This window comes from Manacus candei, unplaced genomic scaffold (genome assembly GCF_025592945.1).
Source record: "Manacus candei isolate 608988 ecotype Guabito, Panama unplaced genomic scaffold, ASM2559294v1 h1tg000041l, whole genome shotgun sequence".
Taxonomy (NCBI): Eukaryota; Metazoa; Chordata; class Aves; order Passeriformes; family Pipridae; genus Manacus; species Manacus candei.
In genome coordinates, this window is record NW_026138089.1 from 12,317 (window position 1) to 38,589 (window position 26,273).

At 42.8% G+C, this 26,273-nt stretch overlaps 2 protein-coding genes across 5 annotated transcripts in view; both read left to right on the forward strand.

Annotated features, from left to right (window-relative positions):
* The window catches only part of LOC127474395 (dystrophin-like), a 589,003-nt gene that overhangs the window by 9,631 nt on the left and 553,099 nt on the right, over positions 1-26,273 (forward strand). The window lies entirely within an intron of this gene.
* Positions 1,170-21,067, forward strand: LOC127474396 (uncharacterized). Its single transcript, XM_051795065.1, has 2 exons — positions 1,170-4,992; positions 20,620-21,067. Exon 1 carries the CDS (start codon positions 1,540-1,542, stop codon positions 4,600-4,602), a length of 3,063 nt encoding a protein of 1,020 aa, XP_051651025.1. The 5' UTR covers positions 1,170-1,539; the 3' UTR covers positions 4,603-4,992; positions 20,620-21,067.

Genomic DNA, 26,273 nt, shown 5'->3' on the forward strand with positions numbered 1-26,273 from the left:
TTCACCCCTGAACAACTGCAGGATCCTGTTAGCATGATAAGACTGGTGAAGGAAAAATGCTCTGGCAGCTCCAGAGATGGCCAGCTCACAGCAACCTGCTGGGCCCTGGCCACTGCCTACCGGGCACTGCTTGACATGATACAGCACTGTCAGGGCGAGGAGAGAAGGACCAAATCCGCAGGCACCACGTCCACCCAAACCACAGCTGAGTCAGAGGGAGAAAGAAATGAACCAACCAGCACCGTGTCCACACAAACCATCGAGGAGCCAGAAGAACAAGCAAAACCAATAGCAGTCGCCCCTGTCCAGAAAAGGAAATCAAAGACTAAATCAGTTCGCATAGCAAATGATGACGAAGAGGCGGGACCTTCACATCCACCGGAGGAGACAGAGCCAGAAATAATCACTCGGTCCCTATCCCTGGGTGAGCTACGTGAGCTCCGGAGAGAGTTCACACGACAGGCGAACGAGTCCATTCTGACCTGGCTGCTCCGAATCTGGGATGCCGCAGCTAACGATACGATCCTAGATGGGAGTGAAGCCAGACAGCTGGGATCCCTGTCTCGAGATGTAGTCATTGATCAGGGGATTGGAAGGAGGCAGGAAACTCTCAGCCTCTGGCGGCGACTGTTGTCCAGTGTGAGGGAGAGATACCTTTGCAAGGAGGACCTCCACGTACAGCAAGGACAGTGGAACACGATGGAACAAGGTATCCGGTGCTTAAGGGAGTTAGCTGTACTGGAGATAATCTTTTCAGAGGATGAAAGATTCCCTAAGAGTCCAGATGCCGTACAGTGCACCTCCCAAATGTGGTTAAAGTTTGCACGACTCGGGCCAGAAATGTATTCCCGCTACTTAGCAACGCTGCAATGGAGGGAGGGAGAGGACAAGGTGGGAGCATTGGTTAGCAAACTCAGGATTTATGAAGACACTGTCACCGCCCCATTACGAGCCCACGTCTCATCTGTGGAAACCAAACTGGCTGAACACGTCCGAAGCCTAGAAGAGAAAATTGAAGAGGGACACCAGAAGCTAAGAGAAGAAATTAAGGAAGGGATTTTCCATATCTCGCCAAGACAAACAAGAGTCTCTGCTATCAGGAACCAGCGCCCCCCAGCTAAGGAGAGAAGGTACACTCCACGTGGCGATCTATGGTTTTACCTCCGTGAGCATGGAGAAGATATGAGGAAGTGGGATGGGAAACCCACCTCTTCCTTAGCAGCCCGGGTACGTGAACTGAAAAGAGGAACAAATACCATAAAGAACTCTTCAAAGGTAAACGTTGCTCCAGTCTCTCGTGGGCAAGACTCCAGACGGTACAGGAATGATGATACGTCTGATCCTCTTGAAGGGACCTCCAGGTCATACCCACAAGAAGAGCACAATGAGTACCATGACCAGGACTAGGGGTGCCCTGCCTCTAGCCAGGTAGAGGAGAGGGACAATCGAGTCTATTGGACTGTGTGGATTCGGTGGCCTGGCACATCAGAGCCACAAAGATATAAGGCTTTAGTGGACACTGGCGCACAATGTACATTAATGCCATCAAAATACGTAGGGGCAGAATCCATCTCTATTTCTGGGGTGACAGGGGGATCCCAACAGCTGACTGTACTGGAAGCTGAAGTGAGCCTGACTGGGAAGGAATGGCACAGACACCCCATCGTGACTGGTCCAGAGGCCCCGTGTATCCTTGGCATAGATTACCTGAGGAGTGGGTATTTCAAAGACCCAAAAGGACTTCGTTGGGCTTTTGGCATAGCTGCTGTGGAGACGGAGGAAATCAGACAGTTGAACACCTTGCCTGGTCTCTCAGAGGACCCCTCTGCTGTGGGACTGCTGAAGGTTGAAGAACAATTGGTACCGATAGCCACAGCAACAGTGCACCGTCGGCAATACCGCACCGACCGAGACTCTGTGACCCCTATACAAAAGATGATCCGCGAACTGGAGACCCAGGGGGTGGTCAGCAAGACTCGCTCACCCTTTAATAGCCCTATATGGCCAGTGCGTAAGTCCAGCGGAGAGTGGAGGCTGACGGTGGATTACCGTGGACTCAATGAAGTCACACCACCCCTGAGTGCTGCTGTGCCGGACATGTTGGAGCTCCAGTACGAGCTGGAGTCCAAGGAAGCCAAGTGGTATGCCACCATTGACATAGCCAATGCCTTTTTCTCCATTCCTTTGGCAGCGGAGTGCAGGCCACAATTTGCTTTCACTTGGAGAGGTGTGCAGTACACCTGGAATCGACTGCCTCAGGGGTGGAAACACAGTCCCAGCATTTACCACGGACTGATCCAGACTGCACTGGAAAAGGGTGAGGCTCCAGAGCACCTACAGTACATTGATGACATCATTGTATGGGGGAACACAGCGGGCGAAGTCTTCGAGAAAGGAGAGAAGATAATCCAGATTCTCCTAAGAGCCGGTTTTGCCATTAAACGGAGTAAGGTCAAGGGACCTGCTCAGGAAATTCAGTTCCTAGGAGTGAAGTGGCAAGATGGACGCCGTCTAATTCCAATGGAGGTGATTAACAAAATAGCAGCCATGTCCCCACCAACCAGCAAGAAGGAAACACAGGCTTTCCTAGGCGCTGTGGGCTTTTGGAGGATGCATATCCCCGAGTATAGTCAGATTGTAAGCCCTCTCTACCTTGTGACACGGAAGAAAAATGATTTCCAGTGGGGCCCCGAACAACAACAAGCCTTTGAACAAATTAAACAGGAGATTGTCCATGCAGTAGCCCTTGGGCCAGTAAGGACAGGACAGGACGTGAAGAACGTGCTCTACACCGCAGCCGGGGAGAATGGCCCTTCTTGGAGCCTCTGGCAGAAAGTGCCTGGGGAGACCCGAGGACGACCGCTGGGATTCTGGAGTCGGGGATACAAAGGATCTGAAGCCAGCTATACACCAACTGAGAAAGAGATCCTGGCTGCCTATGAAGGAGTTCGAGCTGCCTCAGAAGTAATCGGCACCGAAGCGCAGCTCCTCCTGGCACCCCGACTACCAGTGCTGGGCTGGATGTTCAAGGGAAGAGTTCCTTCCACACATCATGCCACCGATGCCACGTGGAGTAAGTGGATCGCTCTGATCACGCAGCGAACCCGGATAGGGAATCCTAATCGCCCTGGGATTCTGGAAATTATCACCAATTGGCCCGAAGGTGAGAGTTTCGGACTATCCTCTGAAGAAGAGGAGGAGAAGGTGACACGGGCTGAGGAGGCCCCACCATATGACAAGCTACCAGCAGATGAAAGGCGATATGTGCTCTTCACGGATGGCTCCTGCCGCATTGTAGGGACAAACCGAAAATGGAAGGCAGCTGTATGGAGTCCCACACGGCGAGTTGCAGAAGCGACCGAAGGACAAGGTGGGTCAAGTCAGTTTGCAGAGCTTAAAGCCGTTCAGTTGGCTTTGGATATAGCTGAACGAGAGAAGTGGCCAAGACTCTATCTCTACACTGACTCATGGATGGTGGCCAATGCTCTGTGGGGATGGCTGGAGCGATGGAAAAAGGCCAACTGGCAGCGCCAAGGGAAACCCATCTGGGCGGCGGAGATGTGGCGGGACATCGCTGGCCGGGTAGAGAAGCTGAGTGTGAAGGTCCGTCACGTAGACGCTCATGTAGGCAAGAAACGGGCTAATGAGGAGCATCATAACAACGAGCAGGCGGACCGAGCTGCCAGGATTAAAGTCTCTCAGGTAGATCTGGATTGGCAGCACAAAGGAGAATTATTTCTGGCTCGATGGGCCCATGACGCCTCCGGTCACCAGGGGAGAGATACAACATACAGATGGGCTCGTGACCGAGGGGTGGACTTAACCAAGGACATTGTCTCACAGGTCATCCATGACTGTGAGACATGTGCTGCCATCAAGCAGGCCAAGCGGGTGAAGCCTCTATGGTATGGTGGACGGTGGTCAAAGTACAGGTATGGGGAAGCCTGGCAAGTTGACTACATCACACTCCCCAAAACCCGCCAAGGCAAGCACTACGTACTGACCATGGTAGAAGGAAGCACTGGATGGTTGGAGACATACCCCGTGCCTCATGCCACTGCCCGGAATACCATCCTGGGCCTTGAAAAACAAGTCCTGTGGCGACACGGCACCCCGGAGAGAATTGAGTCTGATAATGGGACCCATTTCAAGAATGGCCTTGTAGACACCTGGGCCAAAGAGCACGGCATTGAGTGGGTGTATCATATCCCCTACCATGCACCAGCTGCTGGAAAAGTTGAGCGGTGCAACGGACTGCTGAAAACCACTCTGAAGGCACTGTGTGGGGAGACTCTCAAACACTGGGAGCTGCATTTAGCAAAGGCCACCTGGTTGGTCAACACCCGAGGTTCCATCAATCGAGCTGGCCCTGCCCAATCAGAACTTTTGCATACTGTAGATGGAGATAAAGTCCCCGTGGTACATATGAGAGGAATGTTAGGGAAGACTGTTTGGATTAGTCCCACCTCAAGCAAAGGCAAACCCATCCGAGGGATTGTTTTTGCTCAGGGACCTGGTTCCACGTGGTGGGTAATGCAAAAAGATGGGGAGACACGTTGTGTACCACAAGGGGACCTAATTTTGAGTGAGAATGGTCTGTAATGTTTCATTGTATATATATAGATAGATAGATAGATAGATAGATGTATATAGTTTTAAAGGGATATAGTTTTTAAAGAGGGTTAATTTGGGCATGACATGGATGGCATAGAATAAGGGGTGGATAATGTCCTAGTTAGGACAGCTGAGATCAGTTCATCATGGTGGGTGTAACCCAAAACTGTATTCTATAGCCTTCCATGTCATTTCCCAGAAACTAGACTATTGTTGTCAATAGACTATTCGCACCCTCTGCCCATAGAGCATGGTGGGTGTAACCCAAAACTGTATTCTATAGCATTCCATGTCATTTCCCAGAAACTAGACTATTGTTGTCAATAGACTATTCGCACCCTCTACCCATAGAGCCTGACTCCTCAGGCTATAAACTAGGTGTTAAGAGGCCTGTGAGATAGAAGGATGTTTCTGTCCTCACACCCTTTGTGAACTCCCCGCCCTGAGGGGAGTACCAAGCATTCCTGCCTGAACTGGAGGATATATAATCTTGGAGTTTTGGAACATTTTTTCAACCCACTCGTGGGATCCAGAGGACGGCTGCATCTCATCGCTCTCAACCAGACTTAGACCACCACTGGACTGCGATCACCAGTTCTGGCCAGACTGCAGCAGCTCTCCCACCAGCAGGTTCTTCCCCTCTCCCTTTACTTTGGACTCAAACAGGGCCCAAGGAACACCACTTTGTTCAGGCCCCAGGGTACTGGGTTATACATTTGGGTTTTTGTGGGTTGAGACCAATTGTTTGTTTGTATTATTGTACTTACTGTATTATTTTAATAAATTGTTATTCTGACTTATAATCTCTCCTTTGAGTTGGGTTCATTCCCCCTGCTGGTTAACTTTTAAACCAGCACAATGTGCAGTTCATTCTTCTAGACATTTCTGAAAACAGGTCAGAGAGCTTTGGGGGACTTCTGTAGTCTTGATCCCTCCCTACTGGGTTGGTCTTTGGTCGACAGTCCTCCTTCTCGACCTCGTTTCTGTGCTTGCCCTGTACTGTGTTGTGTCTATCTCCAGGAGCCAGAACGAGGATGTTTGTCCCCAAAAATTGTTGCCCTACCCCTGTATGCCACCCTCTTCAGCCACATCCTGTTCTTTCTCTCAGCCTGTTTTTACCAACAATCCTTGCTTGGCTCCACAGCTATCCAGCTATCCATGTTTGAGACATACACATTAGTCTTCTAGGCTTCTACAGGAGACCATACCTCTGATCCATTGCAAGTAGTTTCTGCTGTGATATTCTTTGTTTCTTCCTGGAATATATAATTTTCTTTTAGATTAGACTTTCATTGTGAGATATTTCATCTGATTGGTAATTATTTTAAGTGTCCAGTTGCTGTTCCAGTAAAAGAGGGATTAATTCTTAGCATGAGGTTGAAAATGTTCTTTTGAAAGTTACACTAAAATAAAATAAGAGTGACAATTGTTTTGCTCCCATATTATTATGTCTAATATCACTCAGGAAAATTGGGTTCAGTAATAACTTCATTAAGATCTTGAGGCAATTCTCTATCTATTAGGGCAACATCAGAATAACACTGTAAGATGGTATAGCCTCAGTTCTAGTCAGATGATCTGATTTATTCTTTCTGTCCACAAGTGTTGTATGACAGCAAGAAAATTAAAAAGATGTGAGGTGCCAAAGTTGGAAAACAATTAAAAATAAAATCACATATAATTCTCACAGAATAGAGATCATACCTGTATTTTGCATCTGTACGTGTATCAGCTGGGTGGCTGGACTACAGATGCCAAACAAAATAGAGCACAGTGACCCTCTCCTTGTCTTTTCAGAGTGTTAAAACAAATAAGATGTTCTTTCTTCTCTCCAGCAACCAATTTTTCAAAATCCTATAACAACACAATTACCTTTGAGACTGATACTTCCTTGTCAGATTTGGCTGAAACTGGCTAAGAAACTGGAAGATTTATTATTGGAGATGAGTGATGGACAGCATAATCATTGAAGTCTCATTTCCTTAGGTTTTATTTGCTTAGCCTGTTAGTCATAAAGAATTCACTAGAGTCCCTTTTAGCAACTTATCTCTGTGTGATTCCACCTTACTCCTTATTTTCCCTCCATCCTGAGCTACTGATCAAAGTGTTATATAAGATCTAGCTGTGGTGACTTAGAGATTTTCATTTCCTTAATTATTCAGAATAATAGAATAATTCAGGTTGGGAGGGACTTCAAGAACTCTACCAGTCTAATATCCTGCACAAAGCAGGGTCAACACTAGTTGACCAGGTTACTCGAGGCTTTATCCTTAAGACTTAAAGACCTCCAACGCTAGAGATTGCACTACCTCTTGGGAACCTGTTCCAAAGCTTGGCTGTCCTCATGGTGAATTTTTTTTTTCTTATATCTAGTCTAAACCTCTCGTTTCCCTTTATGCCTGTTGTCTTTCATCCTCACACCGTGTACCCCTGGGAACAGCCTTCTCAATGACCTCTTCATAGGTGTTGGAGAGCTGCTCTTGGGTTCATCTAAGTCATCTCTTCACCTTGTTCCCTAAGACTTTCCTCACAGAACAAGTTTCCCAGGCCCATGACTTGGAGTGAGCCCTGCTGAACTCACTCCAGTTCATTATGGTCTTGTATTTACAGGCCCAAAATTGGACACAGTATTCTAGATGTGGCCTAATGAGACCTGAGTGTGGAGGGCTAATATTTTCTCTCAGTCTACTCGCTATGCTGCTGCCAATACAGCCCAGGATATACTTGGTCATCGTTGCTAACAAGTCACACTGCTGGCTCACGTCCCACTTGCTGCCTACAGGACCCTAGAACCCTTTTTCAGAGCCTCTTCCCAGACAATCAGTTTCCAAACTGCATTGTTGCAAGGAGTTCTTCCTTCCCAGGTGCTGGACTTCGCATTTGTTCTTGATGAATTTAATGGCTCAACCCTCCAGCCCATCTAGCTCCCTCTGAATGGCAGCTCTGTAATTAAGTATGTTGACTTTTTCACTGATTCTACCCTGATGGGTGATGAATGACTTGAGAGCAACCCTGTGGAGGACTTGGGGATATTGGTAGATGAAAAATTAGATATGAGCTGGCAATGTGAATTTGCAACCTAGAAAGTAAATGGCATCCTGGTCTGCGACACCTTTGCTGCCTCAGAGTCCTGAGATGCAGCCTGGCTGGTGGCAGAGACTTGTATGGGTTCAGTTCTGTGATGTAATTCTCAACTTACCCATCATCTACTTCTAGGATTTCTCCTTCTTCAATCATGCCTATAAGTGGAAAGGGCAGGGGGACCCTGCTAGTACTTCTACCTTTGTTATAGGCTCATTAACTTTTTCAGACCTTATGCAGTTCTATTTTTATGGAACTCTGATGTCATACTCATGAAGAAAAAACACTTGACATGGTAGGAGGTACTGCATCTGGTGGAAAATTTTGCAAAGAAATCAGGACCTTCTGATATAAGCATTCTTCTTTTAAGGCATCTGAAGTCTCATGCATTCTTCTGTAAGGTTTCCTGCAGTCTCTGTCTAGAATCTTCTTGATATAGACCTCTAGAATATGTTAATAATCAGAGGTTATTGTTCTGTGGACCTGAAATGTCTGTCCATCTTATTTAGCAAAGGGCTTGGATTTCTTGAATCTTTAAGGATTTAAAAAGTTTCAGAAAAGCAAGCACCTGCTTCTCAACAATCCAAAACCTGTGAATGTAATTTCTAAATATGTAAATTTTCAGAAATGTCTTCTAAGTCTAATCCTTCATTATTTTACTCACAGTGTTTCTTTCAAACATGCAAACTTTTTATTGTCAGTTCTAGTTAATAAAATTCTAGAAGTGATACCGTTTGATTTTCAGTTATTACTGTTAAACACAGTAATACCATTTTCGTTAGCTATTATTGTAAGGTGCTATGTCCAGCTGCAAAACAGCTTTTCTTAGCTGTTTTTGCTAAGAAATTTGCCTTCCTAAATATAATATGTATTGTTATAAATTGAATCCCTGTACACATATCATTGTGTGTGTGGTTGTATGTATGCATGTATGAAACTGCTCTTAGTCACTCCATTTTAATTTTGCTCTCAGATTGAGAGACATTTGCATTATATTTGGAACCATTTTGAGAAAAGTAAAGGAACTTCATCTTTATAGAACAGATTTTATTGACAGATGTAGCACTTTATTCTGCTGAACTGGAAGTTTAGTGGTTTCAGGTTAAAACATAGATGTGCATAGCTCTTGGGTGCCATAAAGCTTAGCTCTATAAGTGGTTTTGTGAGCTTAGTCTCAAGGTACAGGGCTTTAGAGCACTCATTGCTTGGGAGGTCTTTCCTGGGCAAAAGGAGGCCTCTGACTGGTGCATCAGACACATTGCTCTTTTCGTTCAGATCAGAAGAGAACTTTCAGCACTGATCTTCTGATTGTCCTGCTGAGAAGGGCTCTTGGAGCATCTGAACTGCATTCCTGTTGGATTAAAGAAATTCAGAAGATGAAATTCAGGAATGCATCTAATGTGCTTCAGCTGCAATGCAGCATTTAGTTTACTGGCTCACACTAGAGGGCTTGAAGTGAAACCTCCAGAAGTATAAAATGTGTAAATTGATCTCACTTGCTTAAAATTAAGCATTTGTTTAAGCAGTTGCTTAATGCCAGCCTAAGAAAGGAGTGACTTTTGCTACTTCTTGGCCAACAGGGGGAGAGATTTCTTTTTCTCTATTCCCTTTTGTTTTCTGCAGTGATTCTAACTACTTGGACTGAATTTCTGCCTTGTGTTTCAATATTTTGAGTGAGATACACATACACACCCAGATATACACATATGAGAGGTGTTAGGTCCTATGAGTTCATCAGTACATATCTCACGATAATCTTATATCTTTTGAGAATTAATTCATATGGACTAAGAAGTGATTTGAAAATGCTGAACTGAATTTTCTATGAACAATATGAGCAAATATACTGAAGAACAGAATAGGCTATCAATAGTTTTATGTTTTGTCTGCTAGCATAGTTATTGAAAAGCAAAGTATAAGGAAAATGTAGCTGAAGAATATTTTAAATATTCTTTGAACAGCTGCAAAATCAACAATTTCTGGCATATAGTCCCCAAAGTAGAAATAAATGCCTATGTTTCTGTTCTCAGACAAAAGGAGAAAAGAAACCCAACAATGTAAGCTCATACTTTCAATAGCTGTTCAGAAGTAAGCACATTTTAAAGAATTCAGATGACTAGGATTTGTGTATTTAGTATTTATTCAGTAACTGTCACAGACTTCATCCATTATCTCAAAATTGTATACCAAAATCTAAGTGCTTTTAAAGTTTTCAATATGATAAATTCATCATCTTGATTTTAAAAAAAGATGTCTGAAAATAGGATGTTGTTGACAAAAATAGTAAATCTCAGTTTCCAGAATCATCAGTGCATTCTGAAGCAGTAAGAAGTCTGAATCCATTAACTTGGGAGATTAACAGTTTAGGGATGTAGGCTGAAAAAAATGTTTAATTGTTTAATTATTAAATTTTTGCTGAAATATCTATTAACGTTTCAGTGTTTAATATAGGCTTCATATATTATTATAGGATGTAAAACACAGTAATTATAATTACTTTCTTTGTAGAACTAAGAAATAATCAAAATTGAATTAATTTGCAGGTTTTGCCACATAACAGAGTTTTCTTAAAGTTATCGACAAGTGTTGAGCATTTTGGTTTTTCAAGGCCAAACTCTACCCTTCCCTAAGGTTACACATATTATGTCTTGGTAGATGTTCTGCAATTCAGGTTTTAAGTTGTGGTATTGTAGATCCAGTCAAGACACATTGCTCTCTCATGATCCATGAGATTCCTTCCTGACTACTCTCCAACAAAACCTTCAGAAGTGTTTTCTGGCTGTGTAGCACAAGACATTTCTACTCAGATGTCATGTTGTTAATGATGACATGCGAAGAAACCATAAGCAGTAATCGAAGCTGTCTTACATATTAAATAGTTCCTAATTTCATACCTAGTCCTATTAGCCTCTTATTTAGTTTCCCTCACAAATCTGGCTAAATCAACTCACAACATCCTACAAAAATATATTATTGTAAGTTTATAATTAAGACAGGAATCACATCTGTGATATTCAGATGCTTTTTTTAAGGTCAGATACAAATATACTGATTTTCCAAGAAGAGAACCTTAAATTCCATCCTAACCTTGCACCCGCAAGAGCATCACTTCCCTCAAGTGCCATCTTTCTGAACACACAGAGGGGCTGAGTGAGAAACTGTGACACTCCAAACCGGAGTGATTGGAAATTATTTGCATTTTAATGAGTCGGGAAAGTATGGACCTGCTATCCTGTGTGTTGTGGATTGTGTCCTGCTTCAGAAAAGACTGAAGTCTTCACGTAAGGGTTTTTGGTGATTTTTTTTTTCCCCGTTTTTGTCCCCCCTCTCTTCCCTGCCGCTCTCCCGGTGCCGGAGCCCCCGCGAGGGGGCGGCTTTGCAGTGAAAGCGCTCCCGGTGCTGTGCGGGACCGACTGAAGCGAAAATTCCTTTTTCCAGGTTTCCACCGTATTTTTTTCGTTTCTGTCAGGGTACAAAATGCCCTCTGACTAGCTGGAAACTGAGATGAAATGTAAATCTGCAGAATCACGGAGTTGCTCTTTTGCTCTCAGACTCACAGGTCTTCATGTACTGCAAAATGTAGCACAGGCACCTGTTTGCTCTGGGCTTTTTAAGGCTCTTCCATCCTTCCTGGTTTACTTCTATTTCCCCCCCACCCCCCGATTTCAGCGTAGAACTGGTGGGATTAAGAATTTATCATTAAGGGGTTTATATTGTGGAACAAAGTATTCCTAACAGATGAAAGACTGGCTAGCAACTTAAAATGAATAGTATTTTTAAGAGTCGTTATACTAATCTAATCAAATCAAATCAATAATATAATCAAGGAAGGAAATTAGGTTAAAAAACTTAAACCTCCAATAGAGGTATCCCAGGCTCAAACACATTTCAATTATGATTCCTTTAATCATTTTTCTTTTTTTCCCTTTGCACTGCACACGACTATGTACCTTGTCTGTGTGTCTAGCATTTGACAACTTGGTAGATGAGTGAAAAATCAGAAAGCATGGAAATACTTAGCAGAATAATGTTGCATTTTCATATTGTCAGGGTGATTAATGACAAACACTGTAGTTTGCCCATAAAGGAAAAGCAGCAAATATGGTTGCATTTCTGAATTGATAGTCTTTAGTAGACACAGTGGGGGACTGAAAGCCTAGAAATAAATTCCTCTAATAACCATGAGAGTGTCTTTGTCCCTGCAGTGCACTAAACAGACCAACAATTTTCTTCACTATCTTCAGATCCTCTGGCATAATAGCAATGCCAGTTCTAGTGCATTTCTTTTTTCCACTTTGGATGCACAATCATTTGGTCGGTTCCCCAAGTCTCTATGCATCCTATAAACCCATGTCATCTTCTACGTCCTGTAGCAGGGAAGAGCTTATTTCCAAGATGTCTGCATGAAAGTACCCATGAAGTATGGTGATCCTAGCAAATACTGAGCTGTTCATGTTTGTTGTTTTGGCATCATTTCTCCAATCAGTTCTGAAAATTCAGTTAGATTTGTAAACAATACCTGTATACTTTGTTTCCTTTGTAAAAATGAGAGGGCAATTGTCCTTACCAGACAAAGAGATATATAGTTCCATGGCAAGTAAACACAAGGGCTCCTTAACCATTTGCCTCCTGTACTGTAATGCTGATTCTTCTCTTATAGTATTGTGAGTCAGAAGCAGCTCCACTGCTTTCAGTGGATTGGCACTACTAAAGGAAAGGAAAAAATTAGGAAAAGAGCACTGGAACTCATGACTCTTGAAAGAGATAGACATCGTTTTGCAACAAGCTTTTGTTTCAGCTTAGGGTCTGTAGAGCAATAGTGTACAATCATTTATGAAAACATTTATAGAAAGATACTTCTCAGTCAACTTGTGTCTCCAAGTGAATTCCCAGCTGGATTCACCATTTTTATTAAACCTCTTTTTCAGAGTTGTCATCTACTGTTATAGCAGAAGTCAGCAGAAGTTACAGATGCTTAGTTTTTGAAATCAAGTCCATGATATTCACTGCAGACGAGAATTTGACAAAGATGTAGCATCTTGTCTAATGAAAGACAAGTAGGAACTAATCACAGTTGACGTATCCTTTTTCTTCACCAACTCAGATTACTTCAGTAACTGGTTACTGTTAACTCAATAGTCTAGTCATGGTCCTTCAAAGTAGGTAAAGGAAAGAAAGCTAGTAAAATCATAACATAGAAAGTTGGAATAGATAGCAGTGAGTGTAGCTACTAGAAATGTTGAAACAGTAATGTTTCAATGAAAGAACATTCTTTACATCATTTGAGCATTGTAGAACATGTTAGATAGAGCAGAAATGATGTATCAATATTTATAGTCATTTGGGGACTGGAGCTGAGAACAGGATTCTTGATTCAGCTTGCCCTTTGTGCTGTACCAGCATAACTGGTGGCTCTGGGAGCATGCTATGTGTAGCCTCTCCACTCTTAAGGATTCTGACAGAGACGGGGGAGGCGCACGTTTTTTTGTGAAGATTGCTACACAGTTGAGTTCTGAGTTGTGTGTGGTCCTACAGTCTTGAATAGGTTATGCCCATGAATAGAGTAAGAGAAGGTTGTAGTGGGAAGTTGTCTATGAACAACCTGTAGCTTTCTAGGACTTACCATTATCTAAGATTTTTATATTGTATAAACTCGCAACTTTGATTAAAGTGCATACAATGATTATTCTTTAGCTTAACTTTGAATTGTCTGGTCACTAAACAGTGGATTATATAGCAGAAGTTTCAACAAAACCCCACAGTTTTAGCTCTCTAAAATTTTCTCTCTCTTCTCTTTATAACTTCAAAACAACAATACTGTCTTGCACAAGATGGCCAGACAGCTATGCTCATTCTCTTCCTCCCTTTTCATTTTCTTTTTTTTGATACTTTTTCATTACTATACCCTTTGTATATCCTAGGATGCAATCAGAGTTTCTTGCTGGTTAGGCTAAAGGACAAGCAGGTTCTTTGCTTTGCACTTTCGAAGGATGCCAAGCTGATAAGGTTCTCCAGATTCCTTATGTTTATAGAGAAGGAACAGCAATAGCTACTAGGACAGCTTTGTTATACTCTGCCTTGGTCCTAAGAAATGAGAAAGATGAGTAAACAATGTACCATTGTCATTAATGCATAGTTATTTTAGACATTTGGTATTTCTAAATTTACCCAACCCTATTCATTCTGCTGCTATCAGCAATGTTTGTAAAGAAGACTATGTATACAAATTCATCCTATCTAGTGAGCTAAACGTGACCTGAAGGTTAATGACTGCTCACCCTACTCCTACCTTTGCTAAAGGAGAGAAGGACAAAGTTCTACTTCATATTTGCTGAACAGGTAGATGAGAATGAAGATCTAGTGACAGTTTTCAGATTCCTGAAATCGGCAACCGGGATGTGAAGCAGAGTGGTCTGTGTCAGCTTCCCCTTGATACTGACAGCCTCTTCATCCCCTCCTGATGGAGCCTGATTGCAGCCTCAAGCATTAGAGCCATGAAAACTATGACTAGACAAGTGGATTTGGAAAAGCTTTACTAGGTTTGGTTTTATTTTTACAACTTTCCCAAATCTTCATCTGTTACACAATTACATAAGCCCCAATCCAGACGACTGCCTGGAGAATGGTGGAGCTACTGCAGATGGGCTGTTTCTCTGTGAGCAAAGGTGTCTGTGAAGTGTATGTGCACCCTGGACATAACCCAGCACCCAACCAGCTCAGCCTTGACAGTGCTAAATAGATTTAATCTTGCCCTCCATCTGCGCAGATGTTTTGCAGTTAGGCTTGACATTAGTACTGTTTGAATTTAGAAAAGTTATGTTACTACCACAGAGTAACACACATATTCTATCTAGGAAGTCTGAATTTTAATATTGGGCTCTTACTGCATCACTGTTTCTGCCATTTATTGATAGAAGGCACAAGGAATCTTGGCTACAGTGATGTGATAATCCTTGAGTTTAAACATTTTCTCTGGTCAGCATTTTTATATTTGAAATATTTTTGAAATATAAATTATACACTGGAGTCATCAGTATATACCAGGCAAATACTGAAAAATTGATGTGTATATGTATATATGCAGATGAGTGTACACATGTATATTGCACATACACAGCTAAACTGTTGAATTAAACTGCTATTAGAAAAAAACTTATTAGAAGTTACATTAAAGATGTTAAGAAGATTTTACTTGTGACAATGAAGAATCTAACAATTAGGATTAAATATGATTTTAAGGGATTCTCATTTTAATGCTCCTGATATTGTAACTAATACAAATGGTTCGTTGTGTGTGATTTCTACTAATATGCAGCTCCTTCTGTCATCTAGTTTTCTACTGAGACATATTTATAGTAAGTAGAATAAATTAATTACAGAGCCTTGTAATACAAGGATGTAATTCCATCTAGTAAAACCCCCTGAAGTGGAACCTTGAGATGTTTGCCATGTAAGGGAAGCAAAGCACAGGTAAGTAGACTTTGCTGCTGTGTCAAAGCTTTTCCCTCAGGGTAATGTCCAAAAATAAGAAAGATTGTTTTATTCTTCAGCAGCTTGTTTTATTAAGCTTTTTCTTGGCTAGCAGAGAAAGCAGTAGGATTCCTTCTGCCTTTCATCTCCTTCTCTTTCTTTTGTATCCATGTGTCTGTAAATGAGCAGCTTGTTTTCTTCCTGACTAATTTCACGCAAACTAAACACCTGCTTTACTTTTTTACCTTTATAGGTAAAGCCATAAGTTTTGAATTTTAAACATGATTTTTTAAAAATCTCAATCTACTTATTTGACCATCTGTTGTTAAAGGAACAATGAAAGTAAGATTTCTCTATGAAATATAAAGACAGATCTTGGGGTGACTGGAGTATTTTTATCTGTGTTTACAGAGAATGATGTGCGTAGTCAGCAGTTTCTTTCTTCTACAGTTGTTCACCACTTTCATAATAGTTCAAGTTCATTCTGTACAACTGCTATACTGCAGAAGCCCCATTAGGATCAGTACTGTTCTTTGCTGTGCTGGAATGTTCTTATGACAGTCACCAGATTCACCTTGCACTTAACAAGACCTAATCAGGGCCCAGAGAACCACAAAAATAGCTTACCACATCTTGGTCAAAAACAACTGTTCTTCCCTAGTTAAACAACTTAGCATGTCTTTTCCCACAGCGATCTGGGAGAGATTAGTTGAATGGGAGAAAGCTATATTTATCCTCAGGAACTAGCAGAAGACTGGAAGCCTTTTTAAAACTACTTTAGGGGTTTTCTTTTTGGAAAAATCAAGCTGATTGTCACCTTATAAATGGACTGTATGTCCCTCCCTCTCTTGGAAAGGGAAAGTTGCTTAAGCTTATAGAGCTTCTTTGCTGTCATTGCTTTTATCCTCTGGGGACTATCACTTTGTGTTTCATAGTTACAGAAGGAAGGGGATAAAGTATCTGTGGAGAACCAATTGCAGGAGCATCCATTGCTGTTAGCTGGTTACTCTGGTAAGCAAGGGATTTGCAAGACTTACTTTAGTGCTGGAGACAAAGCAGGGGGACTCTCAAAATCTTTTTGTGAAAATCTGATTCAGTGCTATTTTCTACTAATAAGTAAGTTTGTACCATAGAACTGCAGTTCTGCAAGCTCTAAGAAAAATGTAATGGTATTTTGAAATTATTGGCTATTTGTCCAAGCAGTGTTAGGAACTGTAATGATTTTTTTCCGGGCATGGTAGGTCATGTACCATGAATGGGATTGGAATGTCAGGTTGTCTTTCAGGCAGAAACTACCATTTCCTTTTGATTCCTGCCTAAACTACCATTTCTCTCTAACTCATGCATCTGATAAGTGGATCTGAAGAGTTGGAGAAAAAATGTGTTGCTAGGCTGGAAATTCCTGAGATACCAGTGTCCTAGTTAGGACAGCTGAGAGCATTGAGAGCTGAGAGCAGTGGTGGGAGCATTGGTTAGCAAACTCAGGATTTATGAAGACACTGTCACCGCCCCATTACGAGCCCACGTCTCATCTGTGGAAACCAAACTGGCTGAACACGTCCGAAGCCTGGAAGAGAAAATTGAAGAGGGACACCAGAAGCTAAGAGAAGAAATTAAGGAAGGGATTTTCCATATCTCGCCAGGACAAACAAGAGTCTCTGCTATCAGGAGCCAGCGTCCTCCAGCTAAGGAGAGAAGGTACACTCCACGTAGCGATCTATGGTTTTACCTCCGTGAGCACGGAGAAGATATGAGGAAGTGGGATGGGAAACCCACCTCTTCCTTAGCAGCCCGGGTACGTGAACTGAAAAGAGGAACAAATACCATAAAGAACTCTTCAAGGGTAAACGTTGCTCCAGTCTCTCGTGGGCAAGACTCCAGACGGTACAGGAATGATGATACGTCTGATCCTCTTGAAGGGACCTCCAGGTCATACCCACAAGAAGAGCACAATGAGTACCATGACCAGGACTAGGGGTGCCCTGCCTCTAGCCAGGTAGAGGAGAGGGACAATCGAGTCTATTGGACTGTGTGGATTCGGTGGCCTGGCACATCAGAGCCACAAAGATATAAGGCTTTAGTGGACACTGGCGCACAATGTACATTAATGCCATCAAGATACGTAGGGGCAGAATCCATCTCCATTTCTGGGGTGACAGGGGGATCCCAACAGCTGACTGTACTGGAAGCTGAAGTGAGCCTGACTGGGAAGGAATGGCACAGACACCCCATCGTGACTGGTCCAGAGGCCCCGTGTATCCTTGGCATAGATTACCTGAGGAGTGGGTATTTCAAAGACCCAAAAGGACTTCGTTGGGCTTTTGGCATAGCTGCTGTGGAGACGGAGGAAATTAGACAGTTGAACACCTTGCCTGGTCTCTCAGAGGACCCCTCTGCTGTGGGACTGCTGAAGGTTGAAGAACAATTGGTACCGATAGCCACAGCAACAGTGCACCGTCGGCAATACCGCACCGACCGAGACTCTGTGACCCCTATACATAAGATGATCCGTGAACTGGAGACCCAGGGGGTGGTCAGCAAGACTCGCTCACCCTTTAATAGCCCTATATGGCCAGTGCGTAAGTCCAGCGGAGAGTGGAGGCTGACGGTGGATTACTGTGGACTCAATGAAGTCACACCACCCCTGAGTGCTGCTGTGCCGGACATGCTGGAGCTCCAGTACGAGCTGGAGTCCAAGGAAGCCAAGTGGTATGCCACCATTGACATAGCCAATGCCTTTTTCTCCATTCCTTTGGCAGCGGAGTGCAGGCCACAATTTGCTTTCACTTGGAGAGGTGTGCAGTACACCTGGAATCGACTGCCTCAGGGGTGGAAACACAGTCCCAGCATTTGCCATGGACTGATCCAGACTGCACTGGAAAAGGGTGAGGCTCCAGAGCACCTACAGTACATTGATGACATCATTGTATGGGGGAACACAGCGGGCGAAGTCTTCGAGAAAGGAGAAAAGATAATCCAGATTCTCCTAAGAGCCGGTTTTGCCATTAAACGGAGTAAGGTCAAGGGACCTGCTCAGGAAATTCAGTTCCTAGGAGTGAAGTGGCAAGATGGACGCCGCCTAATTCCAATGGAGGTGATTAACAAAATAGCAGCCATGTCCCCACCAACCAGCAAGAAGGAAACACAGGCTTTCCTAGGCGCTGTGGGCTTTTGGAGGATGCATATCCCCGAGTATAGTCAGATTGTAAGCCCTCTCTACCTTGTGACACGGAAGAAAAATGATTTCCAGTGGGGCCCTGAACAACAATAAGCCTTTGAACAAATTAAACAGGAGATTACCCATGCGGTAGCCCTTGGGCCAGTAAGGACGGGACAGGACGTGAAGAACGTGCTCTACACCGCAGCCGGGGAGAATGGCCCTTCTTGGAGCCTCTGGCAGAAAGTGCCTGGGGAGACCCGAGGACGACCGCTGGGATTCTGGAGTCGGGGATACAAGGGATCTGAAGCCAGCTATACACCAACTGAGAAAGAGATCCTGGCTGCCTACGAAGGAGTTCGAGCTGCCTCAGAAGTGATCGGCACCGAAGCGCAGCTCCTCCTGGCACCCCGACTACCAGTGCTGGGCTGGATGTTCAAGGGAAGAGTTCCTTCCACACATCATGCCACCGATGCCACATGGAGTAAGTGGATCGCTCTGATCACGCAGCGAACCCGGATAGGGAATCCTAATCGCCCTGGGATTCTGGAAATTATCACCAATTGGCCCGAAGGTGAGAGTTTCGGACTATCCTCTGAAGAAGAGGAGGAGAAGGTGACACGAGCTGAGGAGGCCCCACCATATGACAAGCTACCCACAGATGAAAGGCGATATGTGCTCTTCACGGATGGCTCCTGCCGCATTGTAGGGACAAACCGAAAATGGAAGGCAGCTGTATGGAGTCCCACACGGCGAGTTGCAGAAGCGACCGAAGGACAAGGTGGGTCAAGTCAGTTTGCAGAGCTTAAAGCCGTTCAGTTGGCTTTGGATATAGCTGAGCGAGAGAAGTGGCCAAGACTCTATCTCTACACTGACTCATGGATGGTGGCCAATGCTCTGTGGGGATGGCTGGAGCGATGGAAAAAGGCCAACTGGCAGCGCCAAGGGAAACCCATCTGGGCGGCGGAGATGTGGCAGGACATCGCTGGCCGGGTAGAGAAGCTGAGTGTGAAGGTCCGTCACGTAGACGCTCATGTAGGCAAGAAACGGGCTAATGAGGAGCATCGTAACAACGAGCAGGCGGACCGAGCTGCCAGGATTAAAGTCTCTCAGGTAGATCTGGATTGGCAGCACAAAGGAGAATTATTTCTGGCTCGATGGGCCCATGACGCCTCCGGTCACCAGGGGAGAGATGCAACATACAGATGGGCTCGTGACCGAGGGGTGGACTTAACCAAGGACATTGTCTCACAGGTCATCCATGACTGTGAGACATGTGCTGCCATCAAGCAGGCCAAGCGGGTGAAGCCTCTATGGTATGGTGGACGGTGGTCGAAGTACAGGTATGGGGAAGCCTGGCAAGTTGACTACATCACGCTCCCCAAAACCCGCCAAGGCAAGCACTACGTACTGACCATGGTAGAAGGAAGCACTGGATGGTTGGAGACATACCCAGTGCCTCATGCCACTGCCCGGAATACCATCCTGGGCCTTGAAAAACAAGTCCTGTGGCGACACGGCACCCCGGAGAGAATTGAGTCTGATAATGGGACCCATTTCAAGAATGGCCTCGTAGACACCTGGGCCAAAGAGCACGGCATTGAGTGGGTGTATCATATCCCCTACCATGCACCAGCTGCTGGAAAAGTTGAGCGGTGCAACAGACTGCTGAAAACCACCCTGAAAGCACTGTGTGGGGAGACTCTCAAACACTGGGAGCTGCATTTAGCAAAGGCCACCTGGTTGGTCAACACCCGAGGTTCCATCAATCGAGCTGGCCCTGCCCAATCAGAACTTTTGCATACTGTAGATGGAGATAAAGTCCCCGTGGTACATATGAGAGGAATGTTAGGGAAGACTGTTTGGATTAGTCCCACCTCAAGCAAAGGCAAACCCATCCGAGGGATTGTTTTTGCTCAAGGACCTGGTTCCACTTTGTGGGTAATGCAAAAAGATGGGGAGACACGTTGTGTACCACAAGGGGACCTAATTTTGAGTGAGAATGGTCTGTAATGTTTCATTGTATATATATATATATATATAGATAGATAGATGTATATAGTTTTAAAGGGATATAGTTTTTAAAGGGGGTTAATTTGGGCATGACATGGATGGCATAGAATAAGGGGTGGATAATGTCCTAGTTAGGACAGCTGAGATCAGTTCATCATGGTGGGTGTAACCCAAAACTGTATTCTATAGCCTTCCATGTCATTTCCCAGAAACTAGACTATTGTTGTCAATAGACTATTCGCACCCTCTGCCCATAGAGCCTGACTCCTCAGGCTATAAACTAGGTGTTAAGAGGCCTGTGAGATAGGAAGATGTTTCTGTCCTCACACCCTTTGTGGAACTCCCCGCCCTGAGGGGAGCACTGAACATTCCTGCCTGAACTGGAGGATATATAATCTTGGAGTTTTGGAACATTTTTCAACCCACTCGTGGGATCCAGAGGACGGCTGCATCTCATCGCTCTCAACCAGACTTAGACCACCACTGGACTGCGATCACCAGTTCTGGCCAGACTGCAGCAGCTCTCCCACCAGCAGGTTCTTCCCCTCTCCCTTTACTTTGGGCTCAAACAGGGCCCAAGGAACACCACTTTGTTCAGGCCCCAGGGCACTGGGTTATACATTTGGGTTTTTGTGGGTTGAGACCAATTGTTTGTTTGTATTATTGTACTTACTGTATTATTTTAATAAATTGTTATTCTGACTTATAATCTCTCCTTTGAGTTGAGTTCATTCCCCCTGCTGGTTAACTTTTAAACCAGCACATTTAGCCACAAAGTAAGGTGGGAAAATATGATTAATAAGAGCAGGAGAATTAAAGCCTCCTCGGTCCCTGTTGTAAATCCACACTTCTTAGTTGTACCTTGTTGCTCTTAAAAACATTTCATATTTTTCCTGTGAATACTGAATTGTTCATTGTGCTAAATATTAGAAATCACAGAAGACATACCTCCTTTTAACAGAGGATCAGTATTGAAAGAAATCTATATTATTCTAGCACAAACCTTACCCATTCTTCTCCTATGTGTTGCTTGCAGCCTTCCTCAGGATTCCTTCCTGCTTCAATTTTCTTTTCTGTAAATTTAATGAAACAGTAAATGTTGCCGACAGTTCAAATTACCTATTTGTCTTGCTTTGAGGAAAAGTGCAGAACTTATTTGGAAGATTTATTTCCAAATTCCAAACTCCTTGATTTTATCACTAAATTAAAAGTTCTATGTTAAATTCAACATAAGCTTATGTTCCGTAACATTTAAAATTCTTGTGATGTATCCTGGACAATTTTCCTCAAAAGAGTTCTCAGGGCTTTTTTATAACACAAAAAATCTATAGTCTCCAGAGGCTGCACCTGTAGAAATAAATAGGTCAGATGTACATCATGCAAAAAAATGTTCATAGATTTAATCTTTCATAGCACCTGATTAATGTTTCTGCATGACACAACGCAGTGATAAAGACCCTAGCACTCTTATTGCTGTGAACACACCTACAAAGTCAGTATGTGCCTCTAAAATGACCACGTACCCATCTTTAAAAGATGGGCAGCTCCATCATGCTTACCAGCTCTTTATGTTAATAAAACACCCAAAGCCTTCTGCTTTGATATAGTACTAAGAAAATTTATAGTTCTGAATTTTCATACCGAAGTATGTCTCTCTAAAACATCAAAATATGAGTTATGAAAACTCCACTTAGTGAAATAAGTACCACAAATATTCTGTAGAGCTTTATGCATCACATTTCTTTGGTTAGTTTATCTACAAAGAAATAAAATAAGCCTTATGAAATAGTTAGGTCACAGTAGCAATAGCAAAGTATGGACGTTTTAATCAAATCTGTTTTAATATATCTGACAGTTCAATTAACAGGTATTAACTAAAAATATCTCTAACTGGGACACTTAATAACTACAAGTTAATTGTAACTGCTTAGAAATCTCATCTTTTTCTCTTCAGAATTTCTTATGCCTAGAATCTTGCTATAATTCTTTGGGACCATAATTGCACATTGTTGTACAGGAAAGTAAAAGTTATTGTACTCAAATCAGAGGAAAATGGAACATATTAATTGTTATTAAGCAGAGCTCTAATATCTCAATGCAAACTTTAAATGAATGAGTAAACAAACATAATATTGTGAATGAATAAAGATTGGTAATCTGAACAAGTCAGTGTTAAATTAAGCTTATTTTTAAGTTTCAGATCTTTTGTAAATAACTCTTACTGTCTAGTGGGACTGACATATGGACTATATGAAAGATCAGAGGCTCATAAAATGTGAGCTTCTTTTCTCTGATAGGAAGGCTATGTCCGTTCAAATTCTATTGATTCTTGCTGTACTGCTGTGGTCCCCAAAGACTAGATTTCCATTTAGCTTCTGTGTTCTAAAACAAACAAACAAACAAATAAATAAAGTCATTTCAGGTAGGAGATAACCGAAGACAGAAACTTCCTTAAACTTACCTGTTACCATCTTAATCTATATAACCTTAGAGTCTGTTTCAATTATATTCTGTTTTTTTCCTCCTGGTTACTGAAGAATAGGATGTGCAATGCAGACACTCTACTGCTCAGAAAGATTTATGAAGGCCTTTGCAGCAGTATCTGACCATGTTACATTGTACAGTGCTGGTCTCTGTCATCACCTCAGTAACAATTTTTTTTTATTAATAACTCGCTTGCATAATTTGAGCTAGCTTCATACACATTTTATTCTTTGAGATCAGTGAGGAACAGATAGGATGATGTGTTTCAGATTCTTTACTAGACTTGGAATCATAGGATATACTGAGTTGGAAAGGACCCAAAAGGATCACTGAGTCCAAATCCTAGTCCCTCACAGGATACCCCATGCGCCCAAGAGCATTGTCCAAATGCTTCTTGAACTCTGTCGGGCTTGGTGCTGTGACCACTTCCCTGGGGAGCCTGTTCCAATGCTCAACTACCCTCTGGGTGAAGAACCTTATCCTAATATCTAATCTAAACCTCCCCTATACTGGACAGGCACACTTCATGCCTCTGAGAGTTGCCTTCAGAACTCATAGTGGTTTTCTGGAAGCTATTCCATCCAGTCACCATGAACTTTTCTAACTGAGTTGAATCAAGTGGTAGCAAAAGCTTGCATTGCTGACTGCCCTTATTTGCATGCTGGTATGGCATCAGACAACCCAAATGTTGTCTAAGTGTTTAAAAACCAGTTCCACTATCTGTCATTATTTCCACACCATAGTAAATAGTTGAACCTTCTTGTCGTTCATTTGTCTTCAGCAACCAACCAGATCCAGATACCTCTTTTCCTGTGTGTAAATGTGCTCAGCTAGTTTGTGGGCAAATGGTCTTTGGTCTCCAGATTTTGCATCAGCATATTAGATTTTCAGATCATGTGACTCATTCCTCTCTAACTTCCAAAGGCAGCATGCAACAGTATTCCTAATTCGTGCTCTGCAAGCAAGTATGGTGAGAGGAGTCACTGCACCTGCACTGAAAGACAGCCGATTTCTGAAATTAGTACATTCAGTGTCAGTCACTTATTGGGAGTCTATTAATCAAGAGTGTTTAGGATGCTAGAGCATCTTAATGATGTTGTCATAAGTGGGAGGTTGAAAACTATGCACTCTAGAGTTGTCAGTTTTGACAGTGGTGACTCTACACACATGGGTAAGCATTTGAAGGAGAAACAAGATACTTACCAGTATTTATTAAATTCCTGTTGTATCTGCTTTACATGCTAAAGTTCACAACTACCTGCTTTCATGTATCTTTGGACTCCTTTTGAACAAAAAACTGTTGGGCTAAACAAAAATACTGGATGCACACAATTCACTTTGTCCTTTTTATACCACATTTATAGAACAAAAAGAAATGTGAATGTTTGTTTTGGGTATTGCTAACATAGAAATGTTTTTAGTATCAAGAGAATCAGTGAATATGCAAGCCCCTGTGGTGTCACTATAGCTGTGTATAGCACTATATTTATAATGTCTATATCTGAATTTAGATATTGGTATTATCTGTTCTCAACATTGACTGCAAAGGAAGATTAAAATGACCAGAAAATCAAAAGTAAAAAGTAAATTTTCAAATACCAACACTCTGAAAATGCTTATTAAATTTTCATGGTGCTGGAAAATATACTTTCTGAGTATAGTAGAGATTTTTGTTGGTTTTTCTATTGTACTAATGGGTATTAGAATTATTTAAGATATTTTTTGTTAAAGACAAAAAAGATACTGTAAAGTATTTTATCTAAACAGGCTCTTCATGACTCAGAAATATTTTCTTCTTTTAGCAGCACATTGCATGCTGTCATCTAGTAATACAGTTTTCCCTACTTTTCCATTCCTAGAATTTCTGTGAAATTCATCAACATTTTAGTTTCAGAGAAACTGAGCTACACTATATGCTACACTAAGACCTAGCAACTGTTACCTGGACCTAGGTTTCTCATCTCAAATGAATTTTCAAAATTAAAGGGAAAAGGTTATTTAAATGAAATTTTATTGTAAACTTAAAAAAAAAATCTGAAAAAAACCCCAAACATCTATTAAAAAGGCTTTTAACTGACTGAAAATCTATAAAAAATAAAAAAAAAAAACACTGAAATATAGACATCAGTATTTTAAGAAGATGATGCTAAGTGCTCTGTTATTATTATGATTTTCAGTGAAACGAGGAAGTCTAATTTTCTAGTATGTACTGTAATATAAAGTAATATGCAAGTATATTCTGTACACATCTACCATGCCTTAAACAGGATAAATAACATCTTTCAGGCTCGGGGAGTCAACAACCAGCATTAACTGGTGTCATCAGTTTTCTGCTATTCCTCCTCCTCTAAAGCCACCATTGTAGGGGGATTTTGAGATAGGCAGTGGAAACAGAGACTTGAACAGGGCAATTTTGGAGGATAAAACATATTATTACAGGTTGAACTAAGAACTCTGTCATTTGAAATCATAGGATTTAAGCACTTCATAGTAATTACAGGGGAATACTGAGGGGACATCCTGTAATATATACTTTTGATAATGCATTACACATACTCTGTGCCACAAATTCAACAAAATGAATTTTTCCTTTTTGAATTATGGTGGTAATGTGGGCACTTTCTGAGAACTGATTTCTCCCAGCTAGATATGACTTGCCAACTCTCTATAATTATGGGTCTTGCATCTGTTTCTGTGACCAGGTTGTGGAAACTATCGTTGAGTCTTGTCCCAGACTGTGTCTGAACTGCAGCAGAACTTGTGAGCCCAAATGTGATGCTTAGAATATTGATTTAGAATATGCCCATGAGTATTGTCATTTGGGTCGGGATCACCTGCTGTGCTCTGTCTCACACCAAAAAGTGCACTGGATTCGGTTCAGATGAAACCCATCTGGAAGAGGCTCTCTCCAGGAGCCTATCCAGTGCACTCCAGTGGTTAGTGAGTGCTTGGTTGTTGGGATGTGGGTGCAGTTGGGCAGTACAGGCAGTACAGGCAGTCTAACACCTCTTGCTAGGACGTGACTGTGTCCTCCGTGCTGGCTGCCCCACCTCCCAGTGGCCATCCTGTACACATAGGTGCTGGGATGTTGAAGGACAGTGGAAATACTGCTTAGTGTGTTGTTTAAACAGCAGCAGGCAGGCTGTTTGAGGCTTCAGCCTCTCATGAACTCCAGAGGGCCCTGGAGCTGTGCAGACAGTCTGAGAGTGTGAGGGTTCAGCTGGGGTAAGCAGCTGCAGGTAGAGTACCTCTCCCAGATGTCCCACTATGCCGACAGTGAGCAGGGTGCACCATGGACAGACCTACAGAGAAGCCCAGGTCAAGGTCTGAGTTTAAATATGGTTCTGAAGCCCTGGGCAGAAACCCCAAATGAGGTTTCTCGCAGTCATTTCTCCCCATGCAGCCTGATGACCGGTCACCAAAGCCTGATGACCAAAGCCTGATGCTACTGTGC